We start from the raw sequence: 26,618 nt of genomic DNA, 5'->3' as shown, positions 1-26,618 counted from the left end.
TAAGTTTCACATACGAGGATTTTCCGGAAAAATCGTGGACAACGAAAAAAAACACCATTAATTCTAAAATTTTCACTACTCTTTAGTACATTTTTCATCAATTGAAAATTTTAATAATTATAGGCATAAAAGTACAAATCATGAGATTTTTATGCTATGGATTGTATCACCTTACGGCGCGCGGGTGATAACGTAAATTTCTAAAGCAGTGTCAAATTTCTTTTTTGCTAAAAAAAAGTTCGATAAGTCCTTATTTAACCATAGATATATTTGTCCATACTGTAATAACTCTGAAATGCGCTATTGGTGTACCCCCCCAGGTCCATCTTACAGTCACTTAATTTATTTTAGTTGTTTGATAGGTAATTTATCAAATAAATGTAAAAAAGATTTAAACTTATGAAAAATGATGGCAAATTGTAACAAAAATCACTAAAAATTATGCTGATATGAGTGTGTTTCCCCTTATTATTATTATTTTTTTAAATTTCAGCTGTTTAAGTTTGGTTGTTTAAAAGAAAAAAAATGGGGGTAATTTTCTCATGTACATGTATGTGCCTTCTGTAGGAAACTGACCACCACTTGAAAATGTTCACTTATCTTTAAAAGACGAAGACGGTCCTATATGACAAAAACAGGACTGTAGTTGATACTTGGATTTCCCCCATCCTAAATAGACATTGAAGCATACTCGTCTTGTATTACAGTGTACAGATGGAACAGCATTGAATATTGCTGTATAAATAAGGGAAAGTGAACTTGAAATTGAAGTCGTCCCGTTTGTTATAAATTTTAGTTTAAGTTTGCCATAAACTCTTAGACAGAAATAGATCCAAGTATAAAAAAGATGTGGCAAACTTGGGGTCCCGGGAAAAAAGGGTAAAAAGAATTCTTACAAGCAGAACTGCGATTTTAATTCAATGCAGACCCCAGTTAGTCAATACAAGTCACTGATTAATTCAAACCATAGCCTAACCTGGGTAGGACTGGGTAGAACAAAAGAAGATCAAAATAAGTAGGAGAAAATTTTTTAACACGTTGATCCTATATTTAAAGTCTTAAAATTTTTTGTAAGTATATTTTTAGTTTCTACATACACAGATTAATTAATCTTCGACGTTTTCCCTGCAATATTTTTATACAATTAAACAAAAACAAAATGAACTCTAAGTCTGTTTAAAAAAAGACACTTTAAAATTGTGAATTAGAAAAAGTTTCTAATTGCTTCGCATAATCAATCATTTGACCTTTCTGCACTTATAAAATGTTATTTTTCTGGCATTGAAAATTTAATCAGCAAGAAAATTATTTTAGTCGTAAACTTTTTCTGAATTTAAGCAAATAGGTCAAAGTTATCTTGAATATTTATACAGAACATCAAAAGGGGGGGGTATATGATGCAAATTTTCAGATATTACCAAAAAAGTGTCATTACGTTAAATTGGCTCAATTTTTCCCCGGATTTTCAGAATATATATACTATATTTGTCACACTTTGTTGATAGAATTCATAAAAAATTATTTAATAGATATTTCAGAACCAGCATAACACATTTAAATGCAAAAAACAGCTTTGTGTGCAATAGCATGGAAAAATAGGAATCCAAAATAAACAGTACTGTTATATTTCAAAAGGGACAAATTGATCATTTTGTCTAAAAAGCCTCCCGCCACAAAATAGAGTCCCTAGTTTAATTCTACTTGAATAAATTTAATTGCGGTTTTTTCATTGAAAATAGTTCAATTTGCATTGTAAATTCAGATTAAATGTTAGAATTTATAAATAATGCAGAATTTTATAAATAAAGGCATGACCAAAATCCACTCAAAAGCTCAGGATCGAACGTCCTTAAGGTAATATTCAATATTTCATTAGAGAAAAGTGGGTAAAGATCGAGGCAAATTTGTTCAATTCATGATACATTTGTTTTTCCTGGGAGAAAACCAAAACTAATTTTAAATAATAGGAAGGCAGTGATTGTATTTATAATACAAACATCAAATAGTTTAGAATAAAATATATGGAGATAACGAACAATAATAAAGTTCAAAAGTCCATAAAACAATATAAAATATATTGGAACTTAGTAAACGGGGACCTCCGAAACATCAGAGGTGGGATCAGGTGCCATGGAAGAGTAAGCATCCCCTTGTTGACCTGACACACCCGCCGTGTGCTCCTTGTCATGATCGGGACATACGGAAATATCCGTCTTCAATTCAGCTTGTAAATAAAGGCCTGACATTAGTATAAAAAACTTTAATCAGTATTTGATTCGGTGATAAATTGTATTTTCTAACAAGGTCATTGTATCGACTATAGAACTTACGAACCGATGATTCCAAACGAGACTGTTGATATTCTTGTTTGCAAGTTATTGAAAATAATGAAAGTTCCCCCTGACAGTGACTTGAACGAGGGAGAACTGTACACTTAACAAAACTTCTAAGTGTTCACTTTAATATATGTATTTATTTAAAAGCTACTTTATAGAATTGTAAGATATTATCAAATTATTACAACTTACAAATGAGTCTTTTCAACAATTGTAAAGATGAAAAACAGTGTCCGTGACGAAGCTTAAAAACAATAAATTTGTACTTAGCGGCACGTGTTTTGTAATTAGCATCTGTTTGTGATATTATCAAATATCAAAAACTGATTTCACTAAAAAACACAAAACATTAGCAAAATGACGATTGAGATAGAAGGGAAAGCCGTTGATATTTGGACCATCCTTGCACCACATTTTACTCAAATTTATTTAGTGTTATTTTTTCTTTGATATTACTTTTAAAAATTAACAACCAGTATCAAAACCCATTTTAATACATTTTTCTACAGGCTGTGCGTCATTTTTATCACCAATTTATCACAATTTTAAAGCTTTGGTTAAAAGAGTGTTAAATTATCCTGAAACAATCTCCAGAAACATGAAAACAACCAATTTCAATCGCATGAAAATGATAAGAGATCGGTGCTCGAGACAGTCTAATATCATCTCAAGCAGTCTGAATCATCCTTAAAGCGGTGAACTTACGTGCTTAACGCCAAAGGATATTGACCAAAGGCCTCTGATGCACTGTCAAATTCCCGGATCTGAATCCCTTTGAACACATTTGGGATTTTTATAAGGCATGTCACCCCCTACCCAATTTCAACGGTTAGGAAAGATTTATGCAGTATGTATGGCAGCAGTTTGGTCAATCTCCTATTCAGGGGTACATGTACATGGTATTCAACGGTATTAGATGTCTTGCAGTAATATGAGTCTATCTTCAAATTAATTATGCCTATCTTCATAGCAATTGAACCTATCATCAAATAATAGGTAAGTAAAATTGATTTGAAGATAGATACAAATTATTGAAGATACATGAAGGTACAAATATTCAAATAAATATTAATTGTCATTCCATTCAAAAGTTCCTATATTGTTAGATTTTATGGACCTTGTAGTTAAGGCAGTAATGCATACTGGGCAAATGCTATATACTACATGCACAAGGCTACGTTAGTCATAGTGATGCATTCGAATTCGTATTAATTCTACGTTTCTTAACGACTTAAGGTTACAAAAAGGACAAGGAAGGTGAGCTGATTATTTTTATTTAATCAAAGACGGACATTTTTCTTTTTAAACAATAACAGGGCATCATCTAATCGTAATTGCCTATTTGCCTTTCATTTTTTATTACAGCAATTATTTCCTTCATATAGTTTATACCAAACCGGAAAATGTACTGTACGAAACTAATATCCATTTTACTTCCTGGAAGATCAAGATTTCAACTTATTCACACAGAAGTCAACTGTTTGAATTGTACAATTATAAGGCCAGTGATGATCGAATAATAGAACATCAATGTGCTGCATTTGTGAACATCTTTGATGCACCATAACACAGGGTATATGTAGATGTATACCATGGAGTTAGCGATATGGATATTTATTTTGATTTTTATTCCTACATTTCAAACTACAACAGGTAAGTGTACTTATGTTTCATTCTATTTCTTCAATTCACAACTACTAGCAATGGTAGTTTACTGAAGATAAGACGAAATGTTATCATCACAAATGTATTTCCCTTGTGATTACCTTATTTTACATTTCTATCAACAATTGCGAAAAGGAAAAGTTTTTTTTTTAATTTCAACACGATTAAGATCCCGGAAGTCCTACGCTAAGTTTGGATAAGTAAAAAAGCTTTAAAATTTCAACCAACATCACATTGATTCATGTGAGTTTATGGATGAAACATTCACTTTCAATGTATGAATTTACAAGATAAGTTTTGAGATACATGTAATTAGATAATATAACTAGAAACGACTCGTTGCAAGCAACGAGAGGTCTTCCGTCCGATTCGGGGGGGAAAAACATGTAAAATCGAACTAAAAAAGTGATTAAAATTTTGGTCACAAGGGGGATTGAACCCAGGTCGCCAGCCTGAAAATCCACTCTTGACGCTTTTTTTCTCTTTTATTTCCATCGTGTTAACCATTACGCTAGTGGGACTAGTGCTCTAAATGTACTTGTATATACTTCTGCAAGAGTACACCTGTCCAAGAATTATGAAAGGCGGCCACTATTCATAATTTCACGCCAAACGCTACGAGTATATCTTCGCTCCTTTTTTTTCAAATGTTCCAGTAATAGGTGTGATAGCTTAAAGAGCATTTTATAGCCTAAATTTCGAGGTTTAAAAAGTATATTTAACAACACACTGTACACATTCTTTATCGTATTTAGGTAAATAACAATAAAGCAGTGAAATGCCTATACATGTAATTTTAAACTTTTTCATTTCCTGTTTATCCCCATAGTGAACTATCGTGATAAGTTAAAATGGTTCGCCAAAAAAACATGTCTCGCCCTACGACGTGAAAAGAATCAGATACCATTTATGTTCAATATAATTATTTGAATCAGATCCTTGAGAATAGAATGTTAATATAAACTCCATCAAACAATTTTATGAAGAAATGGTTTTCTTATCTTTTATCTTTTGTATTAATTTAATATGACACAAGTGTGCATGAGAAAAACATGTGTTACTTTTTATATTTACTATATATAGATATATATCGAATATTGTTTCTTGAAAAACTATTACAATGTACTTATAACTTTGATTGAAGATCTGTTTTTCCGTGGTTCAAAACAAAAGATAGTAGGTATCTTATTACATTTGCACATTTAGTCTTCTTTTTCTACTTTGAGAAACAGCCAAAATCAATTACAGAAGACGTTTGAGAAGAACTTGGAATATACCTTTAGTTTGACACAGAACTGCAACGAAACTACGACGTGACAATCTAAATATTCCTTTACATTTCATTTATCCTTATGTTACTTTCGTTCAAGCAAACGCTCAGCTGCCTCCGTAAACCCCTATTGCGAAATGTCGGCGTTGACAGAGACAGCCGCCATTTTGGACCCGCTTCAGATTTTTGAATGCTAATATCTAGAGTTTAGATTTATCAACATTCAAACAAATTATATAGTAAGCATTATTAGGAGAACTTCTATTAATATACCAAAAATAAATGAAAAATACTGAAAAACAAAAAAGTTAGAAAATACGGTTTTTTTTAATTTGCATCTCGTTACGACCGGAAGTAATGACGACGCACGAAAAGGTGATTCCGCAAACCACAAAGTGACAAACTATCGTCTCCAATAAGTCTCCAGTTCATATCCTTAGCCATTTTCGATAAAAAGGGGCGACAAAATTTCATTTTAAAATCAGGAAATTGTCCATAACTTGGCATCAGAAGCAATTTTTCCAAATTTCTCTACGGATGTAACAACTTCATATTATGACACATATTTTGTGAAAGTTTCATGAAAAACCGCTGAATAGTTTTCGAGAAATCGCCTGTACAAAATTTTGTAAAAAAAAAAGAATAATAAGAATAACTAGATGAAACTCGTTGCGAGCAACGAGAGGTCTTCCTTCCGATTCCGGAAAGAAAACGTAAAATCGAGCTGAAAAGTAAAAAAAAAGAATTGCACACAAGCGGGATTGAACCAAAGTCGCCACATGAAATTTCAACGCACTAAATATTACGCTATCGGGACCTCTACTCTAAATCTACTTGTATATATATCAACGAAACAGTGCTTCTCTCTTAAAATTATGAAAGGCGGGTCACTACTCAAATTTTAGCGCCAAACGCCACGAGTTAATCTTCGACCCTTTTCTTTGGAATGTTCTATTAAATAGGTGTGATAGCTTCAATGAAATTTTTAAAAAAATAACGTTCTTATAGCCTAAGATTCGAAGTTTAGAAAGTATGTTTAACGCATTTTACAATTTCCATATTGTATATATGCATGTAACACTAAAGCGGTGAAACGGATATGATTTTTTTTTTTCAATTTCCTGTTTATCCTCAAAGTGAACTATCCCGAATAGTTAATCGAAAAAGGTTGAAAAGTTTCGCCGGAAAACATGGCTCGCCCTACGACGGTCAGGAATCCGATATAATTTATGCTCAATAACTTGAATCAGGTCTTTGAGACAAGAATGCTAAAATAAACTCCATGAAGCGATCTTTAAAAAAATCGTTTTCTTATTTTTGTCTAATTTATTACTTTAATATGACAGAAGTGTGCAGTGGAAAAAAAGTGGTTAATATTTATACTGACAAAATTAATTGATATTCTTTTTTGAGAAAGTATTACTTATAAGTATGATTTAAGATCTGTTTTTCGGCGATGCACAAGAGATATTAGGTATCGAATTTCATTTGCACATTTAGTCTTTTCTTTTTCTACTTTGAAAACCAGCCAAAACCAATTATAGAAGACGTTAGTTTGACACAGAACTGCAACGTTAATACGACGTGACAATCCAAGTATTCCTTTGCATTTCATTTATTCTTATGTTACTTTCGTTCAAACAAACGCTCGGCTGCCTCCGAAACACCTATTGCGAAATGTCGGCGTTGACAGAGACAGCCGCCATTTTGGACCCGCTTCAGATTTTTGAATGCTAATATCTAGAGTTTAGATTTATCAATATTCAAACAAATTATATAGTAAGCATTATAAGAAGGGTTTCTAATAACATACCAAAAATAAATTAAAAATACTGAAAAACAAAAAACTTAGAAAATACAATTATTTTAAATTTGCATCTCGAAACCGCCTGAAATACTGACGACGCACGAAAAGGTGATTCTGCAAACCACAAAGTCATGATCTATCATCTCCAATAAGTCTCCATATCATATACTTAGCCATTTTCGATAAAAAGGGGCGACAAAATCGCATTTTAAAATCAGGAAATTGTCCATAACTTGGCACCAGAAGTGAATTTTCCAAATTTCTCTTCGGATGTAACAACTTCATATAATGACACATATTTTGTGAAAGTTTCATGAAAAACCGCTGAATAGTTTTCGAGAAATCGCCTGCACAAAATTTTGTCAAAAAAAGAATAAGAATAACTAGATATGAAACTCGTTGCGAGCAACGAGAGGTCTTCCGTCCGATTTTTAAATAAAAATCGAAAAATGAAAAAATTGAAAAAAAAATACAACATTTGGGGGAGCTCACAATCCAACTCGCTAATCGGCCATTGAAAATACCGCTTCAAATTTTGAAATGCAAATATCTCGAATTTCGAAAAAAGAAATTACTTTTTGCAAATAAGGAAACAATATAAAAACAAAAAATTTGAAAAATTGCATTTTTTAAATATGCTTCCGGCAGAAACTGAAGTGCTGACCCGGCGATTCTGCCCACAAAGTCATAATCTATCATCTCCAAATCTCCAATAGCGCTTTTCGATAAAAGTGCGCGACAAAATATTTTAAAATCGAAAATTGTCTAACTTGGCACCGAAGCCCAAAAGCTCACAAGTTCATGTAATGACTATCTTGTGAAAGTTTCGTTGAAAACTTGTTTTGTCAAAAAAAGGAATATACTTCTGAAAGACGGAAGACCTTACATCTTGCGAGCAACGAGAGGTCTTCCGTCCGAGAATAAAATCGAGTTGAAAAAGTGATAAAACTTTCATGGAAACAAAGGGGATTGACTATTCATAATTTATTGGGACCACAGCTCTAAATCTACTTTTACCGTATATACTTCTGAAACAGTACATCTGTCTTAGAATAATGAAAGGCGGTCGCTATTCATAATTGTGCGCCAAACGCCACTAGTAAACCTTCGCGCCTTTTCTTTGGAATGTCCCATTAAATAGGTGTTATAGCTTCAATGGAAATAAAAAAGAACGTTCTTATAGCTAAAATTTCAAGGTAAAGAAATTGTTTTTAACACATTTACAAATTCTAACTATGCATATATAGATTAGTAACACTAAATCAGCGAAACTGCTATAATTTTTTTAATTTTAAAAATTTCTGTTTTTCCCCGTACTGAACTATCCCTATTAGTTAAACTTTCATAAAAAGGTTGAAATGTTTCGCCGAAAAGCATGTGTTGCCCTAAGACGGCCAAGGAATCGGATACCATTTATGTTCAATAACTTAAATCTATTCTTTGAGACAAGAATAATAATATAAACTCAATTCTTCTAAAAAATGGTTTTCTTATGTTTGTCTTTCCTATTGGTTTAATATGACTCAAGTGTGCATGAGCAAAACAGTGGATACGTTTTATACTTACTATTATACATCGATATTGTTTCTTAAAACTATAATTTGTAACTATGATTTAAGATCTGTTTTTCCGCAAAACAAATGATAGTAGGTATGTATTTCATTTGCACATTTAGTCTTTTCTTTTTCTTCTTTGAGAACCAGCCAAATCCAATTATAGAAGACGTTTGAGACGACCATGGATTTAAACTTAGTTTGACACAGAATTGCAACGTAACTACATCGTGATAATCCCCGTATTCCTTTACATTTCATTTATCCTTATTTACTTTCGTTCAAGCAAACGCTTGGCTGCCTCTGAAAACCCCTATTGCGAAATGTCGGAGTTGACATAGACAGCCGCCATTTTGAGCCCGCTTCAGATTTTTAAATGTTAATATCTAGAGTTTGGATTTATCAATGTTCAAACAAATTATATAGTAAGCATTATAAGAGTGGTCTCTATTAACATTCCAAAAATAAATGAAAAATATTGAAAAACGAAAAAGTTAGAAAATATGGATTATTTAAATTCGCTTCCGCTAGCAACCGGAAGTACTGACGACACACTAAAAGGTGATTTCGCATATCTTAAAGACATCATCTATCATCTTTTACAAGTCCCAAGATAATATCTTAGACCAATTTTGTAAAAAAGTCGGGACAAAAATCCATTTTAAAATCGGAAAACAGTCAATAACTTGGAACCAAGGTGAGTATTCCAAATTTTCCTTGTCTGATGCCAAACTTCATATAATGACGCATAATTCCTGAAAGTTTCATTGAAAACCACTGAATAGTTTTCGAGAAATCGCGTGCACAAAATTTTGGGGAAAAAAAAAATAATAATAATAATAATAAGAAACAGTAGAATCACTAGAAGGTCTTCCGTGAAGACGGAAGACCTTAATAATAATAGGGAAAAAAGAAACCGAAGAATAACAAGAAGGTCTTCCGTTGGAGACGGAAGACCTTAATTACAAAATGTCGCATAGGTTCACGGCAAAACATGGATGACGCAAAATAATCCCTGAATTTTCCTCTTTAACTCGAGCAATCCTGTATTAGATAGATCTGATGTTAGTTGTGAGATGATAAATCACGTGTAAACTTTCTTAGTTCAGCGGAATCATGGACATTTTCGGCGTTATGAATGTTTTGTTTACAGTAGCGGTGAGGGCATCGCGCAACTATTGGAGTGGATCTAAGGATTTATGAATGAATAAAAAAGATGGAAATAAAGTTTGATTTATTCTGTATTATTTAATGACATTATTCATTTGCAAGTAATAGATATATACAAGAAAACGCGAAATGCTAATAAATGCAGCTGAAAATCTTTATTTTCTCAAGATAAAAAAAATAAATTAAATAATTATAAATTCTACAAACAAAACATAGGAAGAATGAATGATGGCACGTTATTAGATGACATCAGGGGAACTAATTTTTATGAATGAAACTTTTAAAACGTTACTTGTACGTTGTAGGTGTTACATCTGCGAAGTCTACCTTTCTGCACGCTTCCGGGAAGGGGGGGGGGTCTTGAATATAGACCTGTAAATTACCATTATTTTGTTAAAAGAATTAAGCCTTATCATTTTCTTTACTTTAAGAAGAGTGTCTTGTTATGTAAATGTCAAGGTCAGTTTATGTAGAATGTAAAAAATTAAAGCCGAATTGGCATTTATTTCAATGTGCGAGAAAGGTGGGAGATAGGTCTTTTACAGTTCACAAAAACGAAATAGGGGGAGGGGGGATAAGATGAACACATATGATATATATAATATACACACTTTATTTACTAAAATCTCGTCTCAATTGAACCATGGAAGTTTTTCTACCGGTCCTTTCGCCATCGCGGCGTCAAAGACTTTACCTGGACACTTGGGTATTGCACAATGGGTTTTCCCCCCGCGAAGTCTATTTATGAGAAAAAAAAATTAATATTTTTTAGTGTTTAAGGAAACGTTGAACCTACGTTTGCAAAAGTTCTTAGACATTCAAAGATATTTAATTCCTTCTTTATCAAATCAAGAAACTGGTTATACGTAAAATCAGCAAATAGGGGTCTTTACTTATGCCATGAATATCACAGAAAAAGATAGAAAGAAAGACAAAGAAATTTAAAAAATCGACTTTTAATCCCCTTTTCTGTGACGACCGGAAGAATTGACGACGGAAAAAATGTTGTTCGACACATCTTCAAGTCCAGATCTATGATATCTGACACAGTAAACTTTCATATCTTTAGCTGTTCTGGAGAAATGGACCGGACAAAGGTCATTTCCAAAAGTTGGTCAATACGAAAATAGTAAGAATACTAGAACGATCTCGTTGCGAGCAACGAGAGGTCTTCCGTCCCATTCTGAAATAAAATGCAAAAAATCTAGCAGAAAAAGTGATAAAAAAAATCGGACATTCGGGGGAGCGAACCCGGGTCGCTCGCGTGACAATCCAACGCGTTAACCATTCGGCCATTGAGAACAGCGCTTCAAATTTTTAAATGCAAATATCTCGAGATTGGCTTTTTCGATTCTAAAACAAATTACATATAACGCATTCGCAAATGAGTCTCTATTTAAATTATTAACATCACAAAAAAATATTGAATAACAAAAAAGTTGGAAAATTGCATTTTTTAAATACCCTTCCGGTACAAACCGGAAGTACTGACGACGCACAAAAAGACGATTCTGCAAACCACAAAGTCATGATCTATCATCTCCAATTAGTCTCCAGTTCATATACTCAGCCATTTTCGATAAAAAGGGGCGACAAAAATGCATTTTAAAATCAGGAAATTGGCCATAACTTGGAACCGGAATCATATTTTCCAAATTTTCCTTAAAAAGTAACAACTTCATATTATAACACATATTCTGTGAAAGTTTCGTTGAAAACCGCTGAATAGTTCTCGAGAAATCGCCTGCACAAAATTTTGTCAAAAAAAAGAATAATAATAAGAATAATAATAATAATAATAAGAAACAATAGAATCACTATAAGGTCTTCCGTGAAGACGGAAGACCTTAATAAGAAACAGTAGAATCACTATAAGGTCTTCCGTGAAGACGGAAGACCTTAACAAGATTTTGTAGAATCCATGTATCAATATATATGTATATATGTGTATACTTTTTGAAAACCTTTACTTTATCAATAAATAAGCTTAATTTTATTTTACATTTATGTTGGATAATAGTTGTATCTTCCCCATATGGGTCATTGTATAACAAAAACTCCCTTCTTATTTTGGAATTTATTTATGAAGATTTCTTAATATTTATAAAAAAAAAAAAAAAAGAAAAACAAAACCTTTTTTCTCATGAAATTGTTGTGTTCTTTGAATGAACTATTTGAAAAACATAGTTTGATACAAATTATTTTTCCGTATATAAAGAGCGATATATGGTAATGGTCTCAATTGGCCCCTTAAAATTAATATCTTTATTTTACTTTATATCTAGCTTTAATTTGTACAGCTATATATGCGACGTTTATTGGTCATTTTCATTTTGATCAAAATGCCGTTATTTTAGAAATATGACATCTTAAAAATCACGTTTTCGCGCCATTTTAGCAAATTTTCTATAAAACTGCTTATTTTCAAGCAGTTTTTCTTCCAGAAAATATAGAGCGCAGCCTTGAACAAGATTTATATTTTTACCAAAGATGTATATACCCAACACTAATTAGTGACAGATAAATTATGCATGTTCTATACTGCGCTCTATGTTTCCCATAAGAAAAAACATCAAGAAAAAGGCATATTTTTGGCTTTTTTGCTAGATAGCAAAAATAGCATTATTTCTAATGTCATTTACAGAAAGAGAGTGCATATAAATGTGAAAAATATATTGGAAATATTTCTAACATAATCTCTTCTACAAAATAAATATCAATTAAACATATGTGATTGTCATTTTAAAATATTGATTTTTAGGGGGCCAAAATTGGCTCTTATCATATATACTCCTTTCTATTCAAGAAATATATATTTTTCGTTATTTAACGTGTTTAGAGAAGGAGTATATCTATGTTGAAAAGGAAATGACATGGAGTGATGCACTTGACTTCTGTGAACGAAATAATTCGGTATTGTCAGCCTTGAACAACGAAGACATTGCATCTATAGAGACATGTAACCAAAGCAGTAAAGAATTATGGACAAGTTCCTTTCTATATGCAACCTCCTACTTATCCATAATGGGTGAGACATATAGCATCGTACTGCTTAATTTGAAACAAAACATTTGAGTAAAGTATTTATCACTTGATTTGAGCAAGTATTGCATAAACAAAGACAATGCTGTCAAAATTCAGTTATGGTGCAATGAGGTTCAATAAATCTATTAATGTTAAATAAATCTTTTATAAGATAAGGGATTATCTAAATACAACATTTTACAAATTGTTGCTATTTCATCATATCTCAATGAACCACCTTTTATATCACCATTATTCAAAGGTTGCTTCAGAAATACAAGACTTAACTTTTCAAGTTTAATGAGACCTTCTATACTGGATTGTCAAGATATGTGCTCCAATTCATCTGCATTCGCTATCATGGTAAGTATAAATACAGTGCTGTCATTAAACGTCGAACAAATTTTTTTATCTGAATTTGCAGAATGTTGCTTTTTAAAAGTTAAAAGTAAAAACATAGTTTAACGTCTCTCTGGATTGTAGAATAGGTGGTGTGCTTGTTTAGAAGACAATTTCAGTTTTATGGAAACCGAGGATGCCAATGCATGTAATATTACATGCGATGGTATATTTTTCTGTGGAGGGAAAGATTCCATGAATATATACTCCGTCGGTAAAGTACTTTTCCTACATACTTGATGTACTTTAGCTATTTTTATGAATATTTTCTGTTCTTTGCACATAACAGTTTGAATGAAAAGTTTTTTCAATCTTCAAAATATATCATGAAATGAAATGCCATAATTTTGACATTACAGTTGGAGAAGATTTCTTTGGTATGAGACAACATCTAACTAACCCAGATTTTGATAACTCATGTCTCTCGTATCAGTGTTTACCTCTAACTAACGAATACCGGTATCTCTACAAAGACGTGGATTGTAACTCTGAAGAAGTCAGTGGAGCAGCTTGTAGTGAGTAAAATGTACACTATAGTGAATAAATTATACTGTATCAAATGAAGTTTAATCCTATTTACGTTCATTTCTTTTAGGTACTTTTTTCTCCTGCACATTTGAACCTGGAGATTCCTGTTTTCTCTCTCAAGTGAAAAACGACAACCTTGATTGGATAATTAGCGTATGCAGACAGATTCTCTCGCCATTTTTTGTCTTTAACTTTAAATCTTGTTTGCTCTCTTGCACAAATCATATCATCTATATACATATTCAAAATTATAAAGAAAATTCAAAGAACTTTATTCGGTAATAACCAATATTTGCCCCCCAAATCAAACTTTGATGGAGGTATATTTAATTAAGTTCTTAAACAGAGAAGTATATGCTGACTTCAAAGCACTGAATATTTTCATAAGTAATGACGTCATATGTACGTAATGACGTCACAAACATGACGTAAATTTCAGTTTTTAATGAATTCTATAGAAAAATGTACATATTTCGTCGATATCTTGAGTAAAAGTCATCGAGCGCATGTGTGTTCAGGATCAATATTTTGATATAATGTGTTGAATGATAGTATCAATGAAATATGTAAATATAAATCCTGAACAAACATGCGCTCTATAAATTTAAAAGCTAAAACTGTTGAAATTTTGTCCATTTTGTCCATTTAAAATTGGACTAGTTTGTGACGTCATAAAAACAAAAATTGTGAATGAACTGTTTTGAAACTATAATATGTTCTGTTAATTTATATTTCTCATACAATTTATTGAATTCAGCACATTTCATGAAGTTTTCAAAATGTAACTTTTGTGGGGGCAAGTATATGCAATATACCGCATATAGTTCTTTATCGTTAATAGCCATTACTATCCGAGTCTAAAGAATTTTTTTCTTCTTTGACAGTTGACAGCACATAATTTATGAAAAAAACGCTTAAAAAAACAGGCATTATCAAGGCACAAGTATTATAAAAATGTTAATCATGTCTTCAGGGAAACGCCCTCGCTGGAGCACAAAAAGCTTATCAAGGATCGAATTTTGCCTTTGTAAACGACAGCAGTGACGATAGACCAGGAGATCGAGCAACTCTTAGGTCAAATATAGACTTTCCTGGTAAATATTGAATCTATAGATAAATATTTAGGGATGATTTTAATCAGAGGTAAGCATAATTTAACTTCACCTCTATAGGTGAAACTTTAAAAAGTCTGCATTAACCTCAAGGAAACAGATGGTCTATTGCACATTTTCCAGATTTTAAAGGGACATGGATACAGTTTTAACCGATTGTTTTTAAAAAAAACAATTTTAATGTTTACAATTCTTAATTAAGGCAATCCAAATGAATATTTTGAACACCAATTGGTAATGTACAAAGGAGATACAGAACTTAAAATTCTTCATAATGTAAACAACCAGGCTCGTGCCTAGTTTCTGTGTACATATAGAAAATGTATTTATAACAAAACGAGGTTCGGCAAATTTTTTTCTTAATATATGCAACATACAGCTGTATAAATATGTGTCAAATGTATTTCCTGATAGAAGTAATAAGCTTGAAGCATTACTTTTTAATGATTTGCAAAAATTCAATGCTAATATCCACCACAGGAATGGTATACGATAAATTACTTTTTCTACTGTTGTTTTGTTTAGAGAATCGAATGTCCTTTGTGTCACAGAATTCAGATTATAAATTCTACTTACAGACTTCAACGGCGGTGATTGGTGTCTACGAGTTTGGGTTTTTCAGAATATTTCTGCTGGTGGACGTTTTCACGTATACATCAAGAACTCTGACTTAAATAAAATACTAGAATTGTACAATCAAACATTGTCTGCCGGACAATATACAGAATGGAAATATTCCGAAATAGATATCCTGCTTCAAAAGAACGATATTGTAAGTAGAATTACATGTATCTTCATTGGACAGAATTCACATTAAAAAAAGTACTGTGTTTTTAAAAATGTTTTACATTTTTTTTTACAAATTGAAAATGACAAGTACCTTTGAATACCTATGAATAGCACTGTATAATGATATAATGCTTTTCCTACAGACATGCCCAAGCTGTTGCTTCCAAACTTTCAATTACAAAAAAACCTAACAGTGCCTAAATATTAAATAAATCTTTCCTTGTTTAACGCCCCTCCTAGAAGTTTTCAGTCATATTGGAAAGCAAACATATACTTGCATGTGTACACTATATAATATATATTACTTTTTTTAATCTCAATATTTTTCTTTCGTATCATATTTTAAAACAAAATCTATTTCATTCTACATAGCAAATCCTGTATTTATAATCCATGTGAAAAATCAAATCAACGCATTATAATGTTAAATTGTGACATCATAGCCGATGTAATTATTTGAATATTTTTCGAAATGGACATTTATGAGGGGGTATCATAAAGTTCGTGGACTAGCGCCATAAAATATAAACTGCTTTATGTAACCCTAGTGATCTGGCTAGACTACCGCAATAGATGAAATATAACAAACAATGTATACTGAGTGAGAATTGTCATTTCTTAAATGACAATAATCATATAACACAGATAAAGTGAAGGGGAGATCACCGGGATATTTCCTGAGTACAAAGAACAATACATTTGGCAACGGTATCTCCCCTGTTGCAAACAAACATTACTTTGGCAAAAATATTTTGACAAATAAAAAGTATATAAACCACAAAGTTGTCAAAACAAAAAGCTGCCACCAAAAGCAAACTGCCTGGAGTCACCCTCAATATGAACTCCATCTCGTCCCAGGTAGGACAGGTCCGCCCAAAATACCCCTTGTGGCCAAAAATACACACCATCTACTTTCCCTGTTTCCTCTTTCAAAAGATTGTTAACTTTTACAACATCCTCGTTGAACTTGTCACGAGAATCCCATGGCTGACGGCGTAATAACTGTCCAACAATTACAATTTTTATCCAACACCATCGCGCAAGTATTGTGCATAAGAAATTAAGTCCGTACACACTTTTTCAGGATTGTTTAGACTCAAGTCATTACTGCCCATCTGTATAAAACAAATATCGGGGGGCGTCAAACCGTAAAAATTCGACACAGTGGGCTAGACGTTTGAATGTTAAACCACCGCATGATCTGAAATCTACTTTGAAGGAGTCCATATCCAAATTCAAATTAGTCCTAAGATCACTTGCATTTATAAATTCTTTAAAAAGGCGGATATAAGAATGTCCTAAGATGCACACAGTTCGAATGTTTACTTCGGGTTCGGCTGCCATTGCGTAACACTGTTGGGCTGGACGGAGCCTTTTTAATCCTTGGACAAAAACACTCAAAAAATCCGCAAATCACTTACTTTTCACTGATCTATTCTTATTTTGTAGTCTTCCGATTGGTAAAGTCAATGCAATAAGTTCGTAAAAACGATAAAAACACTCGTGAAGACGTAAATTTCTCAAAACAATTCTGTGAATTTCTTGGCACTTCTAAATCAGTGAAAAGACGCTATCTTGTATCACGTGATTTGAATAAGCATTACGATTGGATAATAATTTTTTCTCAAGGAGACAGCTAATAACACAACAAGACTCAAACAAACATGAAAGTTGAACTACATTACATCATAGATTACATAAAGGCTATTATTTATAATAATGCTGTATTAGGTAAATCAATGAATATTGAAATATCTAGTTAGCATCATCTTTTCTATCTACAGAATAAACCACAAATCATGTATTTCATTTTTTAATAAATTAGTCATGTTTTTGTAAGAAAAAGTACGTCCAGGCGGCGCAAACCTCGAAAACGACGTTTTTTTGACCTAAGTGTAACTGAGAAAAAACTATTTTGATATGAACATTTGACATCCAAAATCCCGTTAATTCAGGTATGCGTTGGGACGCTATTGTACCATAAAATATGCAACCGTTATTCATTGGGGAAGTTCCATGAAATTTTATCGTAAATTTTACATGGAGTGTCCAAACAGATATTGCTTGAAAATGACGTCAAAAAGGGGTAGGGGTTCCTTTTCCAACATTCTAAAATCCTTTGCCACTGAAAAGGGGTTCCTTTTCCAACATTCTAAAATCCTTTGCCCTTGAAAAAAAATAGTTTAGACCTAGGAAATGTTTAAACTGGCTACGGAGAAATAATATGCATCAAGAGTACTTGTTTTTTAATGCTAAAATAGATTCAGAGAGAAAAGGAATGCACAGTTAAAGTCGATTTGTAGTCAAAGTGTAAAAAATCAATCACGTCAAAAATGGCGTCGGTCATGTGTTGTAGACATTGAACTCCAAAATGCAAAGTCTGCTGGCACAATCAAGCGAGGATCTCTCCCATAGTATAAATCCATATTATATTCATTGAAGGCCACTGTTCATGACATTGTAAAGTCATATAAACAAGGCGGGTTTAAGTCCTTACTCAGCTCCTGGGTGTAGAAAGTGTATGAAGTAGAAGAAGCAGACATTGAAAGACAATGACGTTGTAGGATGTCAAATGTGAATTTTATTTTATTATATAATAATTTGAGAAATAATGAACGTATCAAGCTAAAATTTTCAACATTTCTTTTCTTTGTTGTTGATTTACATGTATGTTCCTTCAAAAATTTGTAAGCTCAGTACTAGTTTTATAGCCTCAGTCCGCGAACTTTTTTGATAACCCCTCGTTACTTAGCAATATTAATCTTAATTGTAAAATTTTTAATCTATCTATTTTAAATACAAATCTACAGTAATTATTCAAAAGTTTCAGATTGTAAATATTCCAAAACAAAGGAAACTATCACGATGCTTGTAAGGCTAGTACTGTAGATTCCTTATTTTTCGCGAATACTTTTTTTTAAATGCGAAATGGCTATTTAATAGCATATGGCGAGAATAATAATTCGCGATTAAACGGTTGATGGAGAGAATTTACATGTATTTTAGCACCTTAAAAATAAAAGCGCGATATTTTATTTCGTGAGTGGTACTTCTTGCGAAATTACTGGATAATCAATTCCTCGCGTATAATTAGGAATCTACTGTAACAAAGTTAAGGATCAAGGAAGGGCAAAATGTAATAAATTACCGATAATTAAAAAAATTATAAAGAACTTCAAGAAGGAAAAAACATATTCTTGAAGTAAGCTCGAACCTTTAGAAATTCTAGCTGACTCCTCAGAAAAACGTCGGAAATATGCAATTGATGCTGGTAATATCGGCATTTACAAAACACATGTGAATTTGAAATATTGAATGAAAATATCAGCATATAAATTCTCAATAATGCAACATCCCAAAGAAAAAAAAATGGCCCCTGCATTTGCCAGATCTCAATCTTTATATTTTTCTCTTTTTCTGGGATTTCCTAGCTAGGAAGAGGGTTTAAAATCTTAATCTACATATACTGAAAGAAGAAAAAATACTAAAATTTAAAAGAAAGTCTCAGCAAAAAATGTATGACAAGGTTAAAATTAAAAAAAAAAACTTTGCAATTGAAATAGGCGAAGATAATTAAAATATGTAATGTGGATTTTGGATGCAATTCATAAATTTTCGCAATTTTCTTCCGTGTTTAAGATTCCATCCCATGTTTAATATTTTATTCAGTAATTCTACAAGATGTGTCTAATTCTATTGACAGAATTATCTTGCACCTTGACATTAATATTGTTGCATGTCTACATGATTATCTTGCATGTTGACATAAACATATATGTATAAGCCGCATGTCTTCATAATTAACATGCATGTTGACATAAATAAGTCGGATGTCTACAAAAATATGTTGCAGATACGAGCGTTAGCGAGTTTAATCTATAAGATTGGTAACTTGAATGTCAACAAAATTATGTTGTATGTTAACCTTTATTTGGCATGTAGGGGGCAGAAATATGCCACCATACTGTTATTTGCTTTACTTGATAGAATAATTTAACTTCCTATTCTTTTCAGATTTTCTTCAGTTTATTCGAGGTAAAACGGAATAACAATCATTGCTATAGATGACATTACACTCACAAAAGGAAAATGTGGTACTTTCTTTAACTTTTAATATGAAGACTTTTGTGAAACTTTTATAAAATTTTATTGTTGATAAAATTTGTATATTAGCTTTCAATAGTAGCTAGGATTGCCAATATTAAGAAAAGAAATTAAATTTGTTATTTACAATATACTTTATGAATTTAATATAATATTTAGCTTGATAAAAAATGAAATAATTAAAAATTTAAGCATTCAAAAATAATGATATCATGTTTTACTGTGACTAACTTACTTTGTTTGCGAAATCAACATTTCATCTGGCAGGAACTTCAGATGCCTTCGACTTTTAAGTATGAGACAAAACCTTCAAATAATTATTATTCAAATCATCATTTTCTTTCCCCGTTTTCAGAGCATACGTTTACAAAGGTTCTGCTTATGTCAGGGGAGATGAATAAAGTGTGACTTTGAAGGAAACAAAGATATTTGTTTTATTCAAAGCAAAGATGACAATTTCGATTGGATGATTACACGGGTATTACGCATTTAATAACGAGTCATTTATTTTTGCATTAAAAGGGAATTTAAGGACAAATGTTAAAGAAAACACTCACCTGGTCAAAATTGATTTTATCTTTGTTCTAAATTTCCGAGACATTGAAAGAAATGCTATTCAATATATTCAAATATCACTTAAAGTAAATGATTTATGATAATTATGATGATTGGCGCTGATTTTTTTTTTTACTGTGATCTTTTTAGACATTGTAATTTACCTTGAATTGAAAGAACAGAATGATGAGAGAAACAATTCATAAAATCTACTGACAGTTCAAATCCAACTTTGATTTTTTTAAATTATTTTTTTTATGCATAGAATGGACGAACACGATCCAATGGCCAAAAGACAGGACCAAGTGAAAATATAGAAGGAAACTATTTCAGCTTCATTAATACAAGTACTTCTCAGCAACAATCAGAACAACCAAAATGGCATTGTCATTTCCAAATTTAACATGACAGGTGCAGACATACACCAAAATTAAATTGCATCATTATGGTCTTATGTCTCAAACTTCTGACTTATGTGGCTCTTAACTTTTTCCTAATAAAAATCTAAATGGATTTGGATAACAATATCGAAAATGTGATCTCTTTCATTACAAAATTAAGGATACATTATATCTATTGTATCTAAGAATCAATAACAATTTTAACATTGAAGAGGACTACATATCCCTGAGTGATGAAATCAATTAAAAATTAAATATGACTGACTTTTGTTTAAAAAAGCAATTGCTCACATTTCTATAAATATATAATTATTCTTAATTCATGAAATCCAAGGGTTATGTGACTTCATTTTTGAAACTGTTGAAATAAACACTGATAAATAGCAAATAACATTTTATTTGCAGGGGATTAAACATAACTTCTGTTAATCATTAATTCTGTAGTAATAACTATTGCTACTTTAATTCAAATACAGTATGTTATAACACCACATGAAAGTAGAAGATTGTATAATCCAAACTGGGATTTATCATCTAAATAGAATTGTAATTTACTATCACGATGTTTTCTTTCCTTCATAGTATGCACATAATATTTGTTTTATTTATTTATTTTAACATTTCAGATGTCAATATTACTTTTAGTATGCAGTACAATATGAATGGTAGAGACATAAACAAATTGAAAGTTTACCTAGAAATTGAAAATGAAAAAAGGGAGATTTTCAGCAGAAGGAGGAACCAAGGAAAAGACTGGAAAATATTCAAAAATACGACATATATGAAGGAAATTCAAGGGTAATACAGTGGAAAAAACTCAACCTACATAATTATATCCTTAGCAAAAGTGCATCAATTCTAGGATCACAAAAACCATCGGCCCCTTTTCAAATGATTTCAACATATACATAAAATGTAATTGTTTGTGATTTATGAAATTTAAAATGTCTAGGTTTGCTTTTTATAAAATGCATATAACTATATAATTTAAAGTATAAATAATTAGTTAATGTGATCAGGTCTGCCACTTGCAGAAGCGAGGGTATATGGTAATCGGTATGTCCGTCCGTTTGTCTGTACGTCCCGCTGTCTGTATGTCCGTCCGTCTGTCTGTTAAGCTTTGGGGTCCCATCTCTTATCCACAACTCCTATTATACCACTGAGTGAAATCTAATGAAACTTTCACAGAATCTTTATTACATACTGTCATTGTGCACCTTCTATTTTACTTTTTGATTCGACACATTTTTGGGTTTCCTGGCCACAGCAAAACATGGACTTTGCCATTATAAGCATATATGAGGCGGGGTATCATTTAGTGAGGTCATTGCTCACAATACCTCTAGTTTTAGACTACATTGGGTGAATTAAGATAAACTTAAAATTATCTGCATTAGTTCATTTTGATGACCTTTAAGCATCTGCGCCCCATATACGTGTCATTTATATCCTCAGCCTGAAAAGAGAGAGGGTTTACACATATAGTAATCGTGATGTCCGTCTGTCCGTTCGTCTGGGTCCTTATCTTATCCGCAACTCCTCTCATATCACTGAATGAAATTTGATAAAACTTACACAGAATCTTTATTATACCCCTGCTTGAAAAGGGGGAGGTATATAGTAATCATTATGTCCGTCCGTCTGTCTTTACGTCCATTTTTTCATCTTACGTCCGTCCGTCCGTCTGTCTGTTACGCTTTGAGTACCTTTCTCTTATCCGCAACTCCTCTCATAGCACTGAATGAAAATTTAGTGATACTTTCGCAGATTTTTTATTGCATAATGCCGTTGACACCTCTTATTTTACTTTTTGATCTGACACTAATAACGGGTACCCAAGAGCAAAGCGGGGACTTTGTCATTTTAATCATATTGGAGGCGGGGTATCATTAAGTAGACATTGCTCACAGTACCTTAGTTTTTAACTAAAACAAAAACAAAGCATAATAAGCCCTTTTAAAAAGATTTCATATATATATATAATAATACATATTCGAAACAATTTACTTCTTGTCTTATATGAAATATTAATTAAAAATTCGTCTGATTTGTTTGATAGTATCTTCATTTTCAGATTCAATTATCAGCAAGTAGAAAGAAAGGGGTTCTGGGAGATATTGCCATAGATGATATCAGGATAAAAATTAACCGACCAGGTATTCTGAAAAATTTTTAACAACAAATTCTTGAAAAGCATAAAAAGATAAGTAGTATTTATTAATTCAAACATACAATCTTTTGTCATGAAATTGTATTTATTTTTATAACCCCCCCCCCCTCTTTAAAAGCGGGGAGGGATATGTAATGGGATGTCCATCTTTCTGTACATCCGTCTGTTACGCTTTGGGATACCTATCTCTTATCTGCAACTCCTCTTATACCTTCAATAATTTCAATGAAATTTGATGAGACTTTTTGAGAATCTTTATTACATAATGCCATTGTGACCACCTATTTTACTTTTTTTTGACACATATTTAGGTTTCCCATTTAGCAAAACATCGATACTGCCATTATATTTATATGAGAAGCGGACGGATTATTTAGTGAGCTCATTGCTAACAGTACCTCTTGTTAATTTTTATGCAGATGTTTTTAACTTTTTAAGATGTTTCTTGTACATTTCCCCGGCCCCTTGGGGATCCGGGTTAAAGTCCTCAGACCCCCTTGCTTGTCGGTAAAAGGCGACTAAATGGGGCGGCCCTTTGGATAAGTATAAACCGAGGCATACCAGGTGTGGCACGATAAAGATCCCTCCCCGCTCAAAGGCCGTAAGTGCCGAGCATAGGCCAAAATTTGCAGCCCTTCACCGGCAATGGTGACGTCTCCATATCGGTGAAATATTTTGGAGAGGGGCGTTAAAAGTATACGATCAATCAATCAATCGTAAAGTTTTTCTAAAGTTGATACAATGCTCTTATAAGTAAGTGTGATCTGTCGAAAAGTTGAATGATGACTGATGTTTCTTTATACAAATAGTTAGACTTTTATTTTTACAGTGAACTGTCTACGGATTTTTCTGTTTGTTTGATTATAACAAAGAGCACAGCGTGTCGTGTCGATAGGGGATTCATATCCTTACATGTCAACTGATTTGCCTCTTTTGCTTTTAATGATCTGTACTGTATTTGCACTGAGTTTTGTTCAAATTGTTTGAAGAGCTTGATGAACGTTTGAAATCTTCATATTCCTCAGAAAAGGGTAATTACACTTTCCTCCATCCACGACAACCTTACTTTTCGATGCTAAATTCATGTGCAGGGATCTTCGCTTAGAAAGGATTCAATATTATTGTTCTCCAAATATTCTACAGTCTTATAGACCTAAATGATTTATTATTTAAAACATATTGTAATTGCTTATGTTTACTTGCTCCTTGCATGCGGCATGTAAACTTTGCAATATTTGACCCATATTCCGTAGTAGTTGTAACAATGTGTGTCATAAAATTTCTTTTTTTCATTTCCGAAAAATATATGTAGACAAATAGTACTTCCTATTTTTTTATTTTAAGATGCATATTTACTATTTGTATTCTATAATTTCAAATTCTCTACAATGCATTTTGATATTTAAGTTGAATACTCTATGTATGGCATTTTTTTTTTATATTTCCCCTTTTATTGTCTTTGCAAGTGGGCAATTCCTTAAAAAGGTTAGTTAAAAGAGGATCGCATAATGTAACGCAAGTGTGTCCAAGCGTTTAAGGCTATTGCAAAGGGAAATAATAAAAATACATAATACATTTGGAAAAGGCTATTATTTGCAACGTTTGAAACTTCAAGTAAAATGTATCTATTTGTGGAAAGATTAATTTTTCAAGAATAATCACAAAAATGTAAATTATAATTATATATAATATTATAGATAATTATAATTATATAATTAATTAACAGTTATTAATCAAATTATTTTATTATGTAGACATAAAATCTATTTTATCGTGTAGACATAAAATTAATTGGATGAATCAGAATGAAATGTGCAAAGACAATTTGGGCAGCTACCCCATCAATCATCAACAATTATCAAATCTCCCTTTCGCCTTTGATTCTGAGAGATGGACGGGGATTGTAAGACCACATATAAGAGGGACAGCCACAAAAGGTGAGCTGTTCGTTAAGCAAACGTGTTGATATAGAATTACATTACTATCGATAATTTTCATTTTTCAATGGCAAAGTTTGGAACCCTCTTTTTTCTTAAATGAGAAGCAAATTATTTGTTAAAAAATATAAATAATGCTGTTTTTTTTTTTTATAATAATGTAATTTAGTTTAAAAATTAAAATTTATTTTTTTAGGAAAGGGCGTTATATTAGGGTCAAAATTAATATAATTTATTAACAGGAAAACAGATTTAGGCAGTGTTTATATAAGAATTATTTTAATCCAACTAAGGCTTATAAAATTGCTTCTTGTATCAAAAGTACATTCAAACAAGAAATTATCTACAAATAAATGAATATATTTCATGAATTAATTTTTTAAAATCAATTATGTTAGGAATCCAGTATTGTAATTTAAGAAAACAAATGGAAGACGAATCTGTCTAAAATTAATAGAAAAATTCAAAGCACTCTTGTTCTGCTTTTACGAAATTCTTTAATTTTATCAATCGGGGGAAAAGATTAAAATTAAGATTAACGGTCAACGTTTTTACATATCATTATTAAGGATAAGTTCAATTTCAAAAAAAAAACAGAATATGTTAGTAAAGCATATGCGTTATTGTATTTATGACAACATTTATTCTGGACCTTGTCTATTTTTGACAACAAGCACTACAAAAAATACATTTAGACATTTATGCCTTACAAAAATATAATCCAGTGTTGCATTGAAAAATAATAAAGAGTTTACTTTACAGCAAATTATACATGCTATATGGAGCATTTTACTTGAATTTGAGTTGGAGAAACATCCGATAAAGTGGGGGGTTACAGGAATCTCTGTGAAAATTATGAATATGTGTGGAGCCGTTTAATTTAACATCTAAAAGACCATTTGTTTGTGAAAGAAGTTCTTGTAAGTACCTTCAGGACTTTCACTTTCATTTTAATGTAGCCCGCGTGGCGCAGTGGTAAGAGCGCCTCTACGGTGCGAAGTAAAGGAGTCAATCCTTACGTCGTGGGTTCGAATCCCACCGTGGGACGTGGAGATCGGGCTTTTGGATGAGACCGTATAAACCAGGTCCCGTGTCGCAGTAGGTCTGGGACGAAAAAAATCCCCCCCCGCCAATGGCCTTGAGTGCTAGTATAGGACAAAATTTAGCTCTCCACTGGCAAGTGGTGGCGTCTCCATATGAGTGAAAAATTCTCGAGAGGGACGTTAAACAATATACAATCAATCAATCAATCATTTTAATGTATCATTATTCGTTAAATGAAAGCGAATAATTTATATTTTTAAACAGAAGTGTGTATGACATATCATAATACTGATTGCAAAATTATCAATTATGAAAACTTTAATGATATATTTGAAGATACCGAACAGTATCCAAGCGCAAAAATCCATAAAACAATACAAATCAAATCAGGTGCTGAAAAACACCCCAAAAAAATCAGAGGTGGGATCGGGGTTCCAAGTAAGATTGAGCATCCCCTACCAACCGGTCATACCCACCATGTGCTTCTTGTCATGATCGAGAAATAACGGGAAAATCTGTCGTCAATTCAATAAGTACATAATGGCCTATCAATAAGTATGAAAAACGCCAGTCAGCATTTTTCTTAATGGCAAATTGTATTTACTGAAAAGGTTATTTAATCGCCCATAAACTTATAAATAGAATTTTTCTCATACGTAGAGCATACGCTTGGAACCCCATAAATCGTACAAGTCATAGGGGTATTTTGTTGCATAAGTAAGGAAATTAAGGGTTAAAAAGATAAGGTCACCAC

At 32.1% G+C, this 26,618-nt stretch overlaps 1 protein-coding gene across 1 annotated transcript; it reads left to right on the top strand.

The window, feature by feature from the left end:
• Positions 1 to 3,837: 3,837 nt before the first annotated feature.
• LOC134270890 (uncharacterized) lies at positions 3,838 to 16,307 on the top strand. Its single transcript, XM_062753138.1, has 9 exons — positions 3,838 to 3,989; positions 12,641 to 12,829; positions 13,088 to 13,188; positions 13,309 to 13,438; positions 13,584 to 13,739; positions 13,820 to 13,905; positions 14,726 to 14,846; positions 15,443 to 15,636; positions 16,299 to 16,307. Exons 1-9 carry the CDS (start codon positions 3,920 to 3,922, stop codon positions 16,305 to 16,307), a joined length of 1,056 nt encoding a protein of 351 aa, XP_062609122.1. The 5' UTR covers positions 3,838 to 3,919.
• Positions 16,308 to 26,618: the final 10,311 nt, after the last annotated feature.

The sequence above is a fragment of the Saccostrea cucullata genome, unplaced genomic scaffold (genome assembly GCF_032062105.1).
Source record: "Saccostrea cucullata isolate Sc308-1 unplaced genomic scaffold, CSIRO_AGI_Scuc_v1 ctg9217, whole genome shotgun sequence".
In the NCBI taxonomy this organism is placed as follows: domain Eukaryota; kingdom Metazoa; phylum Mollusca; class Bivalvia; order Ostreida; family Ostreidae; genus Saccostrea; species Saccostrea cuccullata.
The sequence above is the reverse complement of the archived record's forward strand: the minus strand, read 5'-3'. Positions and strand labels throughout refer to the sequence as shown.